Source organism: Hemicordylus capensis, chromosome 6 (assembly GCF_027244095.1).
Source record: "Hemicordylus capensis ecotype Gifberg chromosome 6, rHemCap1.1.pri, whole genome shotgun sequence".
Classification (NCBI taxonomy): domain Eukaryota; kingdom Metazoa; phylum Chordata; class Lepidosauria; order Squamata; family Cordylidae; genus Hemicordylus; species Hemicordylus capensis.
The window spans coordinates 128,731,647-128,751,542 of NC_069662.1; the positions used below are offsets into that span (position 1 = coordinate 128,731,647).

Here is a 19,896-nt window from a genome sequence, read left to right on the forward strand (position 1 = left end):
CCATCACTATGGCACTTCTGTTTAATGCAACTTTTCTTCTTCTCTTCTTTTTTATTATTAACTATTTTATTGAGCATTTTGTTCTTCAGTTGAAACTTCCAGGTGTTTCTGCATTCCTTATTGTTCGACTTTGTGTGTTCTTTTTCATGTATGGATTGTCATGGACCTAGAGTTTACAGGAACCTGTGAATAAACTAACAGAAAGTGAAGAAAAGGAGGATGGATTTCAGCTAGAGAACACCAAATCGGATGATCAGCAGAGTCAGTAAGTTCTGTGATATACATCTTGTAACAAAAAAATTAATTTAGATGGTGTTGGGCTTGCAGATTCGTTTTATCTTTGCCATTGAAAAGAAGTTCATATTTTTAACTGTAAATGCAATGATCAAATAAGCTAATAATTATCAAAGCAGTAAATGTGCAGACCTACAGTCAATGGTTACACCTCAGGCTTTCTCTTTAGCCTTCTTTCGCTCTGACTTCTAGTTGCCCTGCTTATATGAGCTGATACCCCTTGTATTTTCAGATCATTGCTTGTGTCTGTAAGAACTATATTTCCTAATACCAATGTGTGGCAGGCATCTGATATTTAAGTGATGCACATCTTGTAGAAGAGGTGGAAGCATCACTGAGCTACATTTTTTGCATGTTTTGATCAGACCACAAAATCTTGCTCTGCTTAAAAAAGAAAATAGTAGATTCTAAATAGTAGAATCCCTTCCACCCTGAACTTTTGAATTTCTTAGCTGAGTCTCTCATGACTAGTCCTTTTTCTCTGAAAGCCGATTACAACATAATGCTTTTTTTTCTTTAATGGAAGAACACATTGGAAAAACATGTCAGAATGCAAAATCCACATGAGTTTTGATTTCATGAAACATGGCTTGTGTTTCTCCATGGATGTCCCTCTGAGTCAGATAAGCAAGTTAGACTTCAGTCTGCCTATTTGCTGACTCTGGGGTGGGATTGAGTGCTGCCATCAGAACTTATCAATTTTTTCATCCCTTCATCAACATTAGCAAGTCAAGGTGGTTAGAATGTCAGACTAGGACTGGAGAAGTGGTTCAAATAGTTGCTCATCCGTGGCGTTTCCTGGGTGACCTTGGGCCTGTCGCTTTCTCTCAGCCTAACCTATCTCACAGGTTTGTTTGAGGATAAAATGAAGGAAGGGTGGTGGTGAACCATTTATACTGTCCTGAAAGCTTTGGGGGAAAGGTAGGTTTTAAAATGGAATAATTAAACAAGTTTTGTGAAAAGCAGTGAACACCTTATATCATATAGGAGAAATGTGCCTGTTCCATTCTTTGTCTCCCTCCCTTGGCATTCCTCTTGCACAAAAGAGTTGGAACTGATCCATTGCTCACTTTAAGCACTGATTAGCTTCTGTAATCTATACAGGGTTTGGCAAGTAATCCAGTACAGCAGCAAGTCCTCTGTAAGAGTATACCTTGAGAATTGAGCCTGGTGGGATTTTAGTTACTGGTGTCAAGAGGAATATACAGATGGGCTGTATCTTAACCTTTGGTAGTTGGCTGGTCAGGACACGGGGAGAAAAGGAGGAAGAGATATGATCCCTCTTCTATGGAAACACTGAGAATCAGAGATGAGGATATGGGCATAGATATAATTCCACTGCCAGCTGTTGTTTTGAATGTTCCAAGGTGAGGTAAAAACCGGTTCTCACAAACTTTGAGTGCTGGCCATTTTGTGTGGCTAACCCACCTTTCTTCTAAAAAAATATTGGAAATGTTTTCAGTAATTACAAAACAACATACTGATCCAGAATCATTAAAAAGCAACATACTGATCATAGTATTCTTGTTTTGGATATTTAGATACTTGAAAGCAACTAAATTTTGGAGATGGCCATTTTCACATCAGCTGAATCCATCAACTGTTGTGTGGCAATATATGCTATTCAGGGCATGTCTGCATCAAAAATGGCGCTCACTTAAATGCCATATTTAGCTGTGTATGAGCAGTTCTCAGTGGCTACTATGAAGAAAGTCCTTACACTGGAGCCTCTTCCTAGAGATGGAGGGTCCAGTTAGTGAAAGCACTTCCGAGGACCACGGACATCAAAAAGAACACAATTGAGCTGACTAATTCCAACTTTCTTTTCCTTCTGATATATTAAGTTGCTTAACATTTCATGTGGATCACCTTCTTCTCCTCTATCCCTCTAATGCAAAAAAGAAGAGTCTAATAAAGCAGTATTATTCCTGGAGCCACCTTTTTCCAGATTTCCTTCCTCCCTCTTCAGTTCTGCCTCGCCTCAGAGTTGTTTTCCAAAAACTTCTGTAACCCCACTGCGACTCTGTTCCTCTTACAGAGCTAAAGGAACAGCTGATCTGTCTTCAGTGCTTGGCTCATGGTTCAGATAAGATCACAGTGTGACAGCAAGCATAGTAGAGCAGTGATCCCTGCCAAGCCGGTTCATCAGTTGCCATGTAACCAGTTCTCATGCTTATTCGAGGGCTCTGCAGGCCACTCTGTACAAGGTCAAAGAGAGGAGATTTTGTGTTCCTCCAAAGAAAACGGAATAACTTTGCCTCTCTTTAAACTTTAGAAGAAAAGCAAAAAGAGTTCTAAATATCTAGAATGTCTCAGTGAAGACTGAACAGAACGACTCTGGGGTGAAATCACCAAGATTACAAATACAGTTTAGGAGATGGGGGGATCTTAATTTCTGAAAAGGTCTCCAAACTCTCCTGACCACAATCCTGTTTGAGAAATGCATGTTTCATGTGAAGACTTCCCACATCATGAGATCAGCCGAACCCGTTTACCCCTTTGAGCCACATATTCACCCTTCCTCCTGTCTTTTTGCTGTCTGAAAGGCAAGCATAATGTTTAAGGTAAAGTGTGCTGTCAAGTCGGTGTCAACTCCTGTTGACCACAGAGCCCTGTGATTGTCTTTGGTAGAATACAAGAGGGGTTTACCATTGCCATCTCCCACTGAGTATGAGATTATGCCTTTCAGCATCTTCCTATATTGCTGCTGCCCAATATAGGAACCAGCAACCTCATGTTTGGTAGGCAAGTCCTTTCCCGCTACGCCATTAGGTGGTGTAACATAATGTTACTGGTTTATAATGTTGCACTCGGATAACAGTTCATATTTGCTGACACAAGGACTCTTAAGATTAGACCTTAAGTTTATAAAAAAGATATCTGCGGAGAGACATGATAGATATCTATAAAATCATGCATGGTGTGGGAAAAGTGTATAGAGAGAAATTCTTCTCCCTCTCACATTACACTAGAACCAGGGGTCATCCCATTAAACTGATTGCCAGAAAATCTAGGACCAACAAACGGAAGTACTTTTTCACACAACGCATAATCCACTTGTGGAATTCTCTGCCACCAGATGTGGTGACAGCCAACAACTTGGATGGCTTTAAGAGGGGGTTGGATAACTTCATGGAGGAGAGGTCTATCATTGGCTACTAGTTGGAGGGCTATAGGCCACCTCCACCCTCAAAGGCAGGATGTCTTTGAGTACCAGTTGCAGGGGAGTAACAGCAGGAAAGAGGGCATGCCCTCAACTCCTGCCTGTGGCTTCCAGCGGCATCTGGTGGGCCACTGTATGAAACAGGATGCTGGACTAGATGGACATTGGTCCTGATCCAGCAAGGCTGTTGTTATGTTCTTATGACCTGGAACTTGTGCTGCAAGTGATAAAGTCTCAAGCATTTTCACTAATTCACAAATTTTGTTTTTAAAGAAAGGACCAAAATACCAACATCTAAATTTCATGGCATCCTGTTTGTTCCGGAAAACTGAAATGAGCAGCAGGCATCCGTAGCTTTGTTATTTATTTTCCGCCACCCCCAATAATGTGATATACCAATGCATAAAAGATACTTCTTGTTTTTCATCCAATTTAAGGTTGATTTCATTAGATGATGAAAGCCACACCAAGGAATTGGCCAATGCAGGTATTTTATTTTTTTTAATATTATGTCTTTCAAATGCCAAGTAAGCTTCATGTTTCTGGGTTGTTTTAAGTGACACAGTGTGAATATTTTGTTTTTGCAACACTCTGAGTAAGACTATATAATATAAACCAAAGTAACTTTTGCAAGCTAATTTTGATTCCAACTCTAGAAGTCTAAAACACATGAAATCAATTGAGAGCAGAGGTTAGAAATTTTATTTAACACCCATAAAGGCACCTTGAAAAGTGAAAATTGTCTCTCTACCCTACCCTCTGTGCTTTTACAGAGAAAAGCAGTAGAGAGAAAATTGTCTCTCTGCTCTACATCCTTCTGCCTGTTTTTACTGCTTTGCATGGCCCCCGTGAAACACTCTCTTCCTGCTACTTTCCAGGAGAAAAAGAGTCCAAGACCCCTGCTAAAGCAGCCACGGGAGTCAGGACTCTGCTTGGTTTCTTCAGAAGTACTGGACCATGTGCATAGGGACAGTGGAATGAGGGGGGCAACAGTTGTCCCTGGGCCACAGGGCCAGGTGGGCTGCCAAGGTCCCCCCTCACGCTCTGCTCGATGACCCCTTCCCCCACCCCAACCCTACTTCCCACCCATCCTCCTCGAGGCAGGGGCACTACCACACCCTGGCCAACGCTTTTCCCTGCATCGTCATGATGCAGAGAATGTGGCTGGCGGATTGAATGAATGAGAGACTGCCGCATGTTCGTTCCAGCCACGCCCCCTGTGTTGTTGTTATGTTGTAGCAGGAAGAGGTGTGGCCGACCCACTTTATGGCTTTGGTGGCTTGTCCCCGGGCTTCTGGGAACCTCGCTACACCCTTGCACTGCTGAAACTCTACCATCCCCCCATGTATGCACTTTTCTGGCAAATGAGAGTACATACTGTATACTCACAGCAGCGGTAGAATTAGAGTAGTAGTTCCAGTTTTCACTTATCCCAGATGAGCGCCTAACTTCAAGGCTGCCTTAAATTGTCAAGTCATTTTAATCCAACCACACTTTAATGAATAGATAATTAATTGGAAAGTGAGGCAGTCCCTATCAGTTAGGCAAAAGGACCAGCCAATAAAAAGTTCTTCATCTTTGGGATATTTTCATAACACAGCCCATTCCCTAACTTGAACTGAGGTACAGTACTATAGTTTCCAAACCACATTGATGCTAGAGATTGAGGGAAAGCACAGTTCAGCTCTTGGGGCATTAATTTCACTAAATATATTTTCAAGAATGACTTATCTATCTGTAGAAGATTTTTACCCAAAGTAGGAATGCCATTTTTCTTCTCTTTTTTGCACCGTGATTTTAATTGTGCAATGTTCCACCTCATGGTGGGTTAGTTAAGCTGGGAGGGACGTGAAAAGGGGGAAATTAGAATGTTGCTTTTATCAGTTACCACTTCCTTAAATTATTAAACTTGGTAACTGACTCAGTGTATTTGGAACTGATCTAGTCTCCCTTGAGATGGTGTTCCACCTAATACAGAGCCTGTTTTTGTGACACAAGTTTTGCATTGGGAAGAAGTTGGATTCTGCCTGCTAATGGTCTACTAAGCAATGGCTAGATGACATATGGTTCATTATTTTGTGAAATATCCTTTCATAATAGAATTTGGTATAAGGAAGTGCATGAACTGAGGTTCGAGCACTGGTTCAGCGCTGCACGGAGGGGAATGGTGAGTCGGAGCTCTAAGAAAGAGGAGAGCAGGTCCTTACCTCTCTCCACCGCCCCATCTAGCTTCTTGCTGGGGCAGTGTTCGTCCCAAGTACCTGCGCGTGGTGCCAGCATGCACATGGCATCCGCACATGCGTGGACGCTATTTGCATGGCCAGCAACACCATGCTGACCACGCAAACCTGTGCCACACTCTGGTACTTGGGATGAGCGTCGCCCCAGCAGAGGCTGCATGGGGCAGTGGAGAGCAAGTGAGGACCTGCTCTCCTCTTTCTTAAAGCTCCCGCTCGCTGCTCCCCTCCCCATGGCTCTGAACTGGTTCGGACCTTATACGAATTGGTTTGGTGCTGAACCAGTGCTCTAACTTCGGTTCGTGCACCTCCTTACTTTGAAAGATCTTAATAGGTTACTGGATTAAAAACCTGAAACCATCACAAACAGCTTAAGTATGACATTTTGACAGTACAGGTGTACATTCAACTATTGAAGCTATGTCTCTGCTGGATTTGATTTGACCTAGTAAATATTTGGGTTACAGCAGAAGATACGAAGGACATACTGAGTACTTTGGGAGAGAACTTCAGCCATCAAGAGAATCCAGGTATGTTTTCTAGACTAAGAAAAACATCATTGTAAGTATGAAATGCACAGAAGAGTCAATGGATCAGTGATTTTCTTTGTACTTTGCCTTTTTAGGAGCTATAGATGATTTACTAGACTTGAAACCTGAGGAAAATGGTATGTAATCTTTTTGTCTGGCTCTTTTCTCAGTTCTGAAAAGTGACACTAAACATAGTATAATCTAATCTTCATAATATAAAAGGTTAGCTATTTTTCAGTGTGATCATCTACTTTAGGTGCTTATGGGATGTGAAATAAAATTCATTTCTGATTGTGGTGGTTCAATATGAGATCAGGATAGAAAAGTATCCCCTTCCTCACTTACTGCAGTGGTAATAGAGTTTGTCTGTCAGTTTCTGTGATATTAAACGTTGTAAGCAACATACTCTTCTATTGGGTTTTTAGTCGGGCATATTTTGCCAACTAAATTTCAGTAAGCCATCACAACTGTGTGTGTTTGTGGGCAGTCATCTGTTCCATAATGGACGTGTGAGTACAGTCATCCCTTGCCAACCATAGTTTTTACCAACTGTGGTTTTGAGTATATGCGAATAGGAAATTGTGACAGGTCTTGCCAACTGTGACCTGACTATCTGCGACTGGCGAGGTCTTTTTTTAGTGATGGGGCGGTTCAGCAATTTTGCGGGGTTCAGAGGTTCGATCTGCTCATTCCTCTTGCTGGCCTTGCTGTAACTTGCCAATTTAAAATGTCTTTGAGTGATTGGGGGGGGGGGCCTCAAAAAATGTCCAGAGGTTCAATCTGCTCATTTTTCTTGGTGACCCTTGGCAACATTACAGGGTTTTTTTAGCCGCCCCCCTTTTTTTTAGGGTGGGTTTTTTTTGGGTTTTTTTGGATGGTGGGATTTTTTCCTTTAAGTCTTTTTGCAGTCGTGGTCCCCCTAACCCCCGTTTCCCATAGACTTTAATGCCTTGCCAACAACAAGTTTGCCAATGGCGAAGTTTTGCCAGGACGGAACCCTAGTGGTTGGTGTGACTGTAATTACTTTTGTTGTGGGAGCATTTCATCTTTTTGTGAGATTTGCTGTGCCAATTCTTCCACTATTGCTGGCTTCTGATGTTGGATTACCATAGATGATTTTGACATGATGAAGTCATCCCATGCCTTTCTAGTTACATTTCTTATGACACAACCCCCACATATGATGATGTCTAATATTCACTCTGTAAAGGAATCCACTAGCTCAAGCTTTCCCCCTGATGTGGTAATTATCAGCTGCCACTGCATGGTTACACATTCATAAGAAGTATCCACCATGTGAAATGTTAAATCCTCTTTTAATGATGTCACCACATTAGAAGTTACTGTGAACTGAGTTTTACTTGACTTTAAAAGGGGCTTAGACAAATTCATGGAGGATAGGTCTATCAATGGCTACTAGTCTGGTGGCTATAGGCCACATCCAGCCTCAGAGCCAACATGCCTCTGAATACTAGTTGCCGGGGAGCAACAGCAAGAGAGAGGGCACACCCTCTCCTCTTGCCTGTGGGCTTCTCAGAGGCATCCGGTGGGCCATTGTGTGTAACAAGATGCTGGACTAGATATGCCTTGGACCTGATCCAACAGGGCTGTTCTTGTGTACTCGTGAGGTAATGCTTTCTGTCAGTGAACTCCAGAAAGGCAAGATTATCTTCCTGAAAAGTGCATGAACTGGTTTTGATTGTTAACAGTTAATTTACACTGCTTAATCCTCCACCCCCACCCCTCACCTTCAGTAGGAGATGTATGAGGGAGCATGAGAACAAAATTTCAATAAGTGTAATTCCACTTGTAACAAAGATTAGGTAAATTTAGCAGAAAATGTTTTAACTAACTTGTTAACTTCCATTATTCCTATCAAGGAATAATGAAGTGACAATAGATCAATATTAAGAGCATTATTTTAATGACAAGATGCCATCATGCCTCTGCTCACCTGAGCGGACATTGGTCCCCCAGGGAAAGGACTCGACACATCTACTACTTAGAGTTGCTGGCCATATTCAATGCACTCAAGGGGTTCTTGCCAGTAATTGTGGGTTACTTGGTGACAGTCCAAATGGACAATATGACAAGGAGGGGAGGGCGAGGGCTCTTTAGGCAATGCCTTCATCCTGTTTTGGACGGGCCTTCTACTGTACCTGTTTCCTCTGTTCCTGTTTCCCCAGTCCCGATCATTCCAAGGGTGCTGAGCAAACTGAGATTGGAGCGGGCCAGGGCCATCGTGATAACCCCTTGGTGGCCCAGAAGGCCTTGGTTTCCAGCCCTGAGGCGGCTGGCAGTGTCTTGGATATGCCTCCCAGCTTGGCCAAACCTGCTGTCACAGGAGGGGGGTCGGGTGCTCCACCCAAATGTGCGGGCCCTTCATCTGAAGGCCTGGAAGGTCCTGCCGACTTCCCACCAAGACTAAGGGACATTTTAGTTGTGGCCAGGAAGCAGTCCACTAGAAAATCCTATGACCATAAGTGGACTTGTTTCAGTTCCTTTGCTAGCCTGCATGGGTTTGATGTGTATAACCCTTCTGTACAGGATGTCTGTAATTATCTACTCTCACTTAAGGAGTCTGGTCTAAAGCTGTTGTCCCTTATGGTACATTTGGCTGCCATTGTGGCACATTCTCCAGCAACCCAGGCTTCATGGTTTAAAGACCCGGTAGTTAAGAGTTTTCCTGATGATCCTGTTATGTCACCAACCTTGGATCTGTCTGTGGTTCTGACTGGATTGATGCAGCCTCCCTCTGAGCCTTTGGCTTCAATTGATCTCCGTCTCCTTACCTGGAAGGTTGCCTTTTCTGGTGGCTATCGCCTCCGCAAGGAGGGTGAGTGAATTACGGGCACTAAGAGTTGATCCACCTTACCTGCAATTTCACAAAGACAAGGTGGTGCTTCGGACGGATGTACAATTCCTCCCTAAGGTGGTCTTTATGTTCCATCGTTCCATGCTGCTTACGCTGCCTGTATTCTTCCAGGACCCTTCCTCTGATGCAGAGTGTAGGTTACATCACTTGGATATTAGAAGGGCATTATCCTTCTATGTCCAGAGGTCTGCTGAGTGGAGAAAAACTCCTTCCCTGTTTGTTCTCTATGATGGGCCTCGTAAATGCCTCCAAGTTTCTGCTCAATCTATGTCCAGATGGATAGTTTCAACAATTGAGCTGTGTTATAAATTGGCATGTAAGCAGTTAAGGCCCACTCAGTCAGGTCCATGGTGGCCTCTCTTGCCTTTGATCGTGCAGTCCCTTTGGACACTATTTGTCAAGCGGCTACTTGGGCTTCGCCCCATTCGTTTATCCGCCATTATACTATTGATGCCAGGGCACGGAATGATGCTGTATTTGGCTTGAGTGTCCTGCAGTCCATTTTCAGTTGATGTACTTATTTCTGAAATAAATGATTCTGGCAGATTGCATATTGCTTTGTTTCTTCCCTCCTCCTTGGGTGCTAGCTTGTTATGCGCCCATTGGTGTAAAAGACAGAGACCACATTGAAGAACAACAGGTTACTCACCTGTAACTGTGGTTCTTCTAGTGGTCATCTGTACTTTTTTAAGCCCTCCCGTCCTCCCCACAGGGTCTCCTGAATGTGGACTCCACAACTGAGGGGATGAGGAGTGGCGCAGCCGCATATAGCGGCTAGGGGTGGGGTTCCCACCAAAAGCAGGAGAATCAAGCTTGTTAGGTTCCATCGAGGTCTCTGCGCAGGCACAAAGCCCATTGATGTAAAAGTACAGATGAGCACTAGAAGAACCAAAGTTCGAGATGAGTAACCTGTTGTTTCCAAAAGTGGTGTATTGCTCTGGAAGTCAGCCAGTGAAGTCAGTGTGTCAGACCAGGACTGGTAAGACCCAGGTTCAAATCCTCACTCAAGTGAAGAAGCCCACTTTGTTACCTTAGACTTGTTGCTGTCCCTCAGCCTAGCCTACCACATGGGTTCTTGGGAGGATTAAATGGGGGGGGAGGGGCACCATGTACTGTATGCCACACTGAACTCCTTGGAGGAAGGACAGGCTAAAAATAAAGTAAATCATGATCCCAAGGGAGTGAATGAATGAATGAATATGGCAGGTGCTACCAGCTTTTTCCACCCAGTTGATACCAAGTTTTGTGTGCTGGGATTTTATTTATTCAGTTAGTTTTACATGTATATCCTACTCTTATTCCAAGGGGCTCAGCATGGTGTACATAGTGATTTTTATCCTCAAAACAACCCTGTGTGGTAGGTTAGGCTGAGAGATAAGTGACTGGCCCAGAGTCACCAGTGAGTTTCATGGCTGCCATTTTGATACACCTGGCAGCTTATATTGGGAGCATCCCTATCGTTGACTTCTTAAGTTGTTCGCTTCCTTGATTGTAAGGAGAGCTTGAAGATGTAAACGAAAAGCTCACATCTTAGATAATCTTTCTTCTTCTTGTGGGTATTTGATAAAAATTTAAGCTGCTGCTTCCTTTCATCTTAGTTGGTTTTATTCATAATGCATAGGTGGTTATTATTCTCCCATGTGGTATTGACTCATAAGCTTGTTTAAAAGTCAGCTCTGTCCCCTGCCTCTCCTCCTTCACACTCCCAGTTGCTTCACTCTGTGTTGTGATCTTTAAAAGAAAGGTCTTCTCAAAGAAGGCTATCACTTTTAAGTAAAACCTGCTGTTGTGGCCGGAGTGACCCTTGTACTTCAAAAGATTCATTTATCTATATGTTTCTGATATGCCCAACTCATTACAAGTGTTTATGATCTCTGCTGTTTTGTGTGTGGCGAATTTGAGTTCACAGTAGGCTACCTGGCCAACCAAAGCTTTACAAAGAAAGCTGTCTATTGTGTTGTGTTAAACACTTATTTGAAGTAAGCTACTCATTGTTGCCTCAGTGATGCAACAATGGGAGGAAACCTAATGGAAAAGCTTTCCTAGAATACTTGGCATCCTATGTGTTGGGGCACTTATGGAACAAAACTTGAAGCACTTTCAAGCCTGGCTGGAAACAGTGCTGAGTTGTACCGGATCCCTGCCCGATTGCAGTTTTTGTTCTGATTCTGAGATTCTGCTCCATCCCCCCCTCACCCCCCAGACACAGTTCTTGTTAAATTCCATTTTCTGGAGTATACAAGAAGCAGTAAAGCTAGATGAAAGCCAGTCGATGCCCCCAGGCAGCCACATTGAGATTGGAAGTATGTACAACATCCTGGCACACATTCGGAGAAAGACAGAGCTGGAGGGGGGAAAGCAAAGGCACACTGTTATCTATGCTCAATACGAGGATCCAGATTCGAACTGGAGTGCCAGTTTCAAATTTGGAGTGCATAATTTTATTGATAGGAGACAGAAGTAATGATCACCTGGGAACAACCCCAGTGTGACAGTCTTCTGCAGCATGCTTCCTTATGAGGGAGTCAAAACAACCTTGGCCAAGGTAGAGTTGACAGCTGATATGAGCCTGCAAACTTTGGCAGGGGTAGCAGATCTGCATGAAATAGAGGGCACTCTGTTTCACGATATTACTGCAGCATGATCCAACTCTAATCCCTTATGCAAATGGTGCCCAGCTCCATAAGGGACCCAGGTGGTCAGGTGTGAACAGAGCCTGAACCCTTATTTCAGTGTTTTTATCTTTTGACTGAGCTAATCTCTTCCTGCAAGGATTTCCTCGTAGGGACTGCTCAGAACCTTGTTGTAGATCTGGTACCGTCACTTTTTTACAGGCTCAGTTTTACTCCTCTGTTTAACTGACACTTGGCCTTGGGGTTCAACCTGGGAACTAGTTTTAGAGCTAGCAGCAATGGAATCAGTGATGGTTCAATAAGTCATCAGGGGTGCTGGCAGCTGTTGCAACAGGCATACTTAGGGTCAGAAACTTTGTGGCTGAGCCAGCTTCTCAGGGTAGAGTTGTACAACCACTTTCTACAGAGTGGCTGCTTTAAAGCTTTCCATGTGGCAGTGCTAACCCTGTTAAGAATTGGTGGCTTATAGCTTTTGGCACAGAGCCAGGCTGGTCTCTGGGTCATCTCAGAGAGACCACATTACTCCTCTGCTGATGCAGCTTCACTGGCTACCGATACATTTCCGGGAAAAATACTAAGTGCTAGTTGTAACTTATAAAGCCCTAAACGGCTTAGGCCTTGAGTATTTAAGAGAGTGTCTTCTTCACTATGAGCCACACCACCCATTGAGGACATCTGAGGAGGTCCGTCTCCAGTTACCGCCAACTTGTCTGGTGGCTACGCAGAGACGGGCCGCCTTGGTTGCTGCCCCGAGATAGTGGCATGTGCTTCCTGCTGAGATATGATCCTCCGCATCTCTGGCAATTTTCAAAAAACATCTGAAAAATTTTCCCCCAAGCTTTCACAGCTTTTTTTAAAAAAGCTGTTTTTTAATTTTATGGCTGATTTTAAATTGTTGCATTGTTTTAAGTTTTTATATGTGTTTTAATTGTTTTATGTTAACCGCCCAGAGATGAAAGTTTGGGCGGTATAGAAGTTAAATAAATAAATAAATAAATAATGAACCACTGGCTTCTCTAGATTTACAAGAGGCTACAGAAGCTTTCTGTCCGTTGTTCATATTAAATCACACCTCCTATAACAAGGACTACTATGGGAAAACCAAGTTTTGGGGTTTGGATGATAAGCCAGAATAGTTATTCTGTTTTAATCTGGGGTTTTTGGGGTGGGTAAAAATGAAAGTGACTGCATTTAACAACTGTCAAAGAATAAATTGTTGCATCACATCTATAGAGGTTAGTATGACAGGTGCAAAATCATAAAAGTCCAGACAGAATTCTCAACTAACCTGCATAATTCAAGAAGTGGAAGGATGGTTAGAATATCTAGCTCCATCACTCCCTTTGAATGGAACTAATTACACCTGCGTCGTCATGGTGGATCTGGATGGACATTCCTCAGATGTACTCCTCCTTTTGTTTTACTTGATCTTTTACTATTTGTGCTCCTACTTTTCCAGCAGCGTCAAAGGACCTGCTTGCTAATGCCTTGGAGCCTGAAGCGACTGATAAGGATGACATGGTATTGCTGAATGAAATTCTGAATGCATCTTCTTTGGATGACGGCGAATTCAGCAGGGAATGGACAGCTGTCTTTGGAGAGGATCCGCTTGCTGACCTAGCCACAAACTCTTCTGTAGGAGAAATGGAGAGCAATCAGCCACCATCATCATCAGGCTTCCTTCCTTCTCAGCTTTTAGACCAAAACATGAACGATTTGCAGTCCTCCCTTCGAGGTAGGCTTGTGATTGTTTGTTTTGTTTCAGATATTTGTACCCCACCCTTCCAGTGCACTTCGGCTGATGTCAAGAACTTTGAGCAATAAAACACAGCTTATTACTCAACAAATTGACCCTTTCCATCAGTGATTGGCAACTAAATTTGACCCAGTGGAGCAAGCTAACCCTGAGCACTGTGGCAGTGACGAGTGTGTGCATATGCATGCATACGTATGTACATGCATATTCCTGATTCAGACTATTACATAAACCATGGTATTGATTGTTGTGAGTAAGCCCCGGTGAGCTTCAGGCTTGTGTGCTCCTCTCTTCCCCTTCCTTCACCTCCATGAGAGAAAAGGAGGGGAAGCTTTTGCTTTCATCTTCAGAACAAACTGCAGTATCCCATTATAAAGAAACTCAGGGAACTGTGCTTTGTCAACTGGCTACATTTAGAACAAACCAGGATATCAAACTATGGTTTAATTGTGTTCAGTGTTCTGGTCTGTTCTAATACGAATGAGTTAACAAACTGCAGTTCCCCGAGTTTGTATGTGACAGGGAACTGTGATTTATTCCTAAATGGAAAGCAAGAGAAGGAAGGGGAGAGAAAGGGGGATTGGGTAAGCCGGAGGCTCATTGTAGTTTGCTCACCATATTCAAAACCAGGGGTTTTAATCGGAGTGCTTGAACCCCTGGGGGTACTTCAAAGCCTCGTTGGGAATATCCTGGGTGCACAGAACGCGCCCACCACCCTGATTCACTTGCATGCTACACTGTTGGCTCCCCCTCCAGGAGGGGAAGGAGTATCACAATCCTCCCTCCTCGCCACGTGACTGGCTGGTTAGGTGCTCAGGCTCAGCCTACCCCACTCTCAGCCTGACTTGACAGGTTCAGCAGGCGGGAAATGCTGGCTGATGTTCGACAGTGCCTTGCCCTTGCTGCCGGGCCTGTCAGTCCGGCTGAGGGAGGGGTGGGCTGACCCTGAGCATCTAGCCTGCCAGTCATGTGGAGAAGAGGAGGGAGAGGCAGAGCCAGGTTAAGGGTATGCTGTGGAACCCTGGCCATGAGGTTCCAGAGGAGGGGAGGAGGGAGGAAGAAGCCATAGCGCAGGTTTAGGGGGTTGGGTTTTGTTTTTGTTCCTTTGCTTGTGTCTTATTTTTTCCTGCTTTGAGGGCAGATTCACGTCGCTTGTATTTTATTTTCCACCAACTTTGGCACAATTTACTTCTGGGGGTCACAACTGGTTCCTTATATGGGGTATTTGAGCTGAAGCTTTCTGATGGAAAGGGTACATTTGTTTAAAAAGCCTGAAAACCCCCGATCTAAACCATGGCTTTAGATTATCATTGGGAGTGGGCTATACTTGTATCCTGGGAAATATGCATCTCTAGGAAGTGTATCTCTCCCTTGGGTTGTTGACACTAGGATGGTCATAGGTTTTACCCTTTCTTCTGAACTCCCTGTTTTTGCCTGCTGTAAGTACCACTTAGCTATTTATGTTGTGAAATATATGCATCTGCACAACAGGCTCAAAATGAAACTGCTTTATTAATTCACAGCTCTGGTTGCTTCATGTGCAGACCAGCCTCTTTGCTGCCAATATTCTATGTTAATCTCTCTGCTGTTTCTTGGGCAGATGGTGGTTGTGGGAGGGAGGCGTAAAGGGTGAAAGGAAAAATTGTCTCATTATTTTTAGAGTGAAGGGATGACGTGTGTGAAGGGTTCTTAACTCCTCCAGGGTGTTAACGTGGGTTGGTTTGCTTGTCATTTGTTGATGGGAAAATTATTCCTCTAACATTCCTCAGGTAGAAGAAAATAGTAGAGCCTGGAATAGCAATAGAAGGCTGCTGCTAAAGGGACCTTGTCAAGACTGGCAGGCATTCTCTGAGAGCAGGTCATCATTGTGGGGCTTCAGTGGCTTAAATCCAAGCACTTGGGCTTAATAGGTTTGTGGATAGGGCCATAATTGGCTTCTCCATCTTGTTTAAGTGCTTAATGAAGCCAAAGAATTGAATTTTTAGGATGATACAGTGTAGCACGCTACAAGAGCTATAGCTAGCTCAGCTAAACATGAAAGGGCCAAAGGAGGCTCTGAACTGTGGCTTTTTGAATTATTATTTAAAAGTTCTGAATGGGGGACTTGGGGGGGCGGGTTAGACGCATGTGTGGGATTTTCATTTTCTCCTGCAAGGCAGTTAGCAGCTTCGGGGTGTGTGTGGGTGGTGGTGGTGGTGGTGGTTAAATTGGTAGATGGTGCAGGAAGAAAGAGATAAGCCCCCCTCAACATAGAGCATAGGAAGCTGCCTTATACTGAGTCAGGGCACAGGTCTATCTAGCTCAGTTTTGTCTACACTGACTGGCAGCGACTCTCCGAGGTTTCAAATAGGAGTCTTTCTCAGCCCTACCTGGAGATACCAGGGATTGAACCTGGGACCTTCTGCAGACAAAGCAGATGCTCTTCCACTGAGCTACAGCCCTATCCCTTTGTCCTAACTTTTGTCCTGTGCCACTGCATTGTCACAATCTCAATCAAGATTCCCCACCCCTCACTGTTCCCCAAAGCTTCTTTTACATAAAAATGTGTGTTTGTGTGTGCAGGGGATCTTGCCATACCTACTTTGACCCTAAGAGACTGAGCTGTGAACAAGGAAGCCTCTTTCTCAATTAAAAAGGCCCAAATGCTATAGCCTTTCCTCATAGGGCAGTCGCTCCAGCCCCCTGATCATTTGGGTTGCCCTTTCCTCTCCCCACCTTCCTTTCCTCTGTTCCCAATGGCATTTTCCAGCAGACACAAACATTCATACATAGGGGGAATGTTCTATGGAACATGCCGCTTGACCCTCACACTGAAATAAGCCAAGGGTCTGTCTGGCCTGTTACTGTCAATAGTTCTCTGTGGCTCAAAGAAATTTTATGCTGAAATAAACAGAAATGTTACAAGAACCTCACAACACAGCAATCAGAATAACATACCAGTTCTTACACGACTTCTTAAAACAGCGAATAGAAAAGTAGTAGATATAAAATCAGTCCCCACACCTGCTGAATGTGTTTTGACCATTGGTCTTCATCAGAAGCTTATAAGTAACAACTCAAGCTTAATTATAGAGCAAGTCAAGAGGTCTTTCCCAGCCTTGCTACCCACATTGTTTATCTGTAAATGCTAGAGATTGCACCTGGGAGCTCATAAAAGTGCACTATCTGTTCCAACATATGATGCCGCTGAAGACGTTGCACCAAAATAGCTTTGCTTTTGTTATTTCGTTTACTTAGATGTGTTTAGTGCAACTGCCTTAGAATATTTATTTTGGCTTCACGTCCGCCTCTGAAATAGGCTGCTACTGGCAGGTTCAGATGAGAAATTGAGGCAGAAGGTTGTGCACAGTTGAGTAGGGATTTGAACATGGGCCTTCTCAGTTCCCAGTCCAAAGCTTCCTGTTCTGCTTAACAGGCATTGTGGATTAGTGCTGTAACATATGCAAGAGCGGAATACCTTCTCTGCCAGACAGTCATTCAGTGGATTGCTGAAAAATAATCCTAGCAGAAAGACATTTTCAATTAACAAGCAAAGTCTGTGTTAATGTACTTTGCAAGTGAGCCACTTACATTACAATGAATGGCAGCTCTGAAAAACAGTTGGTTCTTCAGCCATGCAAATGAGTGAGAATTTGCATTTATAATACTCCCTTGGTTGTTTAACAGGGCAGGTCTCTGACGAGTAACTTGTAAGAAAAACACACTTTCTCAATACTCTGCTGGATTACACAGGCAAACAATACAACTGCATGCAGCTGAGCTGACCGCACCAGCTAGTGTGTGCTGACTTTGGATCAGGGGGACTTAAGTCCCAAATATCTACTCAGCCCTAAACTCTCTTGCTGGCCTTGAACAACTTGCACTTTTTCAGCCCTCGTTCCCAGCCCGTTCTGTAGGCATATTAATGCCCTGCCTCACAAAGCTTTTGAGGATGATGAACAAAACAACTGCATTTGGCACACTAGAAAGGAGAGCTGGTCTTGTGGTAGCAAGAATGAATTGTCCCTTTTGCCAAGCAGGGGCTATCCTGGTTTGCATTTGAATGGGAGTCTACAGGTCTGAGCACTATAAGATATTCCCTTTAGGGAATGGGGCCACTCTGAGAAGAGTATCTGCAATGCCTGCATGCAGAAAGTTCCAAGTTCCCTCCCTGGCAGCATCTCTAAGAAAGGGTTGTGACAGACTCCTGCCTGCAAACTTGGAGAAGCTGTTGCCAGTCTGTGTAGACAGTACTGTGCTAGATGGACCAGTGGTCTGACTTGGTATAAAGCAGCTTCAGATGTTCCTAAAGTGGGCAACACAGAAATTATACATCCATAAATGTTCCATTTGCGGGTCCTGGCGTGGTATGTGGTGGTAATGTTTGCCAAAGCTTATAAAGAAAATGTCATGTGGCAAGTGCAAAAAAGAAAAATGTGTATGTTCAACAGGGGGTGTGCTGGGTCAAGATGTGGAAGAGCCGACTTGTTCGAGTCCTACTGAAGTGCTTCAAGGTTACAGTGGATTGTAAAATCTGCATATATGATACCAACACAGTGCTGTTCCTTGCCCCACCAAAAAAAAAAAAAGGCTAATGCCATTTTAGATTGCATCAACAGAAACTTCCTACACAAGATAAAGAAAAAGTGATTGCTCTACTGCAGGCCTGCACAACATATGGCCCGCGGGCTCTGCTCAGTCTACTGATTTGCCCTTGGCTATATTTAATTGGCAGACTGTTGAGTATCCAGGAAAGGTTGACAAAGGGCTTGGAGTGTATGACTTTTGATGAAAAGGTGAAGAAGCACTTGGAAGTGAGGGGAAAGATATTTGATGGATGGGAATTAGGGTAAGCCGAAGCAGAACCCTGTTTAGCTAAAGTGTCCAAGAACAAATGGCTAGTAGGCATGTTAAAAAGTGATGGAATCTTCTCCTTGGATATATATAGCTGTTGAGAATCCCATCAGTGCAGTATGGAAGGAGTGGGGAAAGGTGCTTCTTGGAAGTCTTTAGGGATGGGGGCATAGCTCAGTGGTAGAGCATCTGCTTAACATGCAGAAGTTTCCAGGTAGGGCTGGCAAACCTGCCTGAAACCTTGGAGAACTGCTGAGAGTCAGTGTAAGGTGGATCAGTGGTCTGACTCAGTAAACCACAGCTTTGAGTGAGTTTCCATCTTATTGACCTACATGCTATACAGGCTTAGGAGGGAGGGGCAAGAGCTTCTCCCTCACAAGGTGCTGGTAAACTAGAAGTGCTCAAGGCTTGCTGTGCAGCATGGTGGAGGGGATGAGAATGTGATTTTCAAATAAATAATAATAAATATTGGCTTCTCCCCCCACCCCCACAAAAGCTCTTTTTGTAGCCAGGAATATGTCCCTGAGGAACATATTGCTCTGCCCTCCTAAGCCAGCGTAACGTGTAGGCCGCTATTTTTGGAAAACAAGTTCTCTAATGGGTAATAATAGATTTATAAAATCATGCATGGGGGAAAAACATCTTGGGCAAACCTACGTTATTAGCAGTATACCTTGGGCATTCTGAGCTCAGTCCAGTGCTCCATAGGGAGCTCTGTCTATTTATTACATTTCTTCACCGCCCTATCCAAAGTCTCTGGGCAGTGCACAACAACAAAAAACTAACAAACAGTCATCTAAAACAATTGACTTAAAACGATGCTTCTCCATGCAGCTCAGTGTTGCATGTATGTACCGTTATGTATGTATGTTAAATTCAAGATGACTCTGAATTTAAGTTGACCCTCTTTAAAAGTAGAGGTTAAAGACAAGTTATACCTGCATTTATTCAAAAGGAACAAGACTCTGAATTTAAGATAACCTCCCAGTTTCTAATATCAAAAAACCTAGACTTGGATTCAGATAAATACAGTATGTAGATATGTATGTATATAGAAATGTAATAAATAAATGAATATACAGTGGGATCGTGCATTTGGAGCACACCTAATGTTGAAATAATGTCGATTGCATTAGAGCACCATATGTGTGTTGGAGCTTCTTTGAATGTAAGTTGCTTTTGGGCTCTCCTGGCCCTTCGCTCCTCTTCTGGCATGGACTGTAGGACACACTAGAGTGGCATGATCTCACACTTTTGCTTTGACTGCTGGCATATTTACCCACCACTGAGTGGTCTAGTCTTCCCAAAAGGCAGACAGGAATATCCTTTGGCAGAAATTTCTGTGTTCTCTCTCTCTCTCTCTCTCTCTCTCTCTCTCTCTCTCTCTCTCTCTCTCTCTCTCTCTCTCTCTCTACTTTGTAGTGCACTTACCATGGTAGATGTGTCCATCAATATGGTATTACACTCCTCCTGCAGCAGCTTCATTGGTACCGGTTTGCCTCTGGGCCAGATTAAAGGTGCTGGTCTTTACTTTTAAAGCCCTACGGAGCTTGGGACCAGGGTATCTGTCAGACC

At 43.7% G+C, this 19,896-nt stretch overlaps 1 protein-coding gene and 1 non-coding gene across 11 annotated transcripts in view; one reads left to right on the forward strand and one right to left on the reverse strand.

Moving 5' to 3' along the window:
* Positions 1-19,896, forward strand: part of ICA1 (islet cell autoantigen 1) — a 98,802-nt gene that overhangs the window by 73,205 nt on the left and 5,701 nt on the right. For 9 of the 10 annotated variants that reach the window (XM_053262942.1, XM_053262945.1, XM_053262950.1 and 6 more), the window contains 5 exons: positions 171-265; positions 3,895-3,944; positions 6,162-6,224; positions 6,320-6,361; positions 13,192-13,467. In XM_053262942.1, the coding sequence (XP_053118917.1) occupies positions 171-265; positions 3,895-3,944; positions 6,162-6,224; positions 6,320-6,361; positions 13,192-13,467 (526 nt within the window). The remainder of the gene's footprint in view (positions 1-170; positions 266-3,894; positions 3,945-6,161; positions 6,225-6,319; positions 6,362-13,191; positions 13,468-19,896) is intronic. The other variant, XM_053262948.1, reaches the window with a different exon arrangement.
* Positions 15,859-15,927, reverse strand: TRNAT-UGU (transfer RNA threonine (anticodon UGU)). The gene has a single exon. It is a non-coding gene; the product is annotated as a tRNA-Thr (tRNA).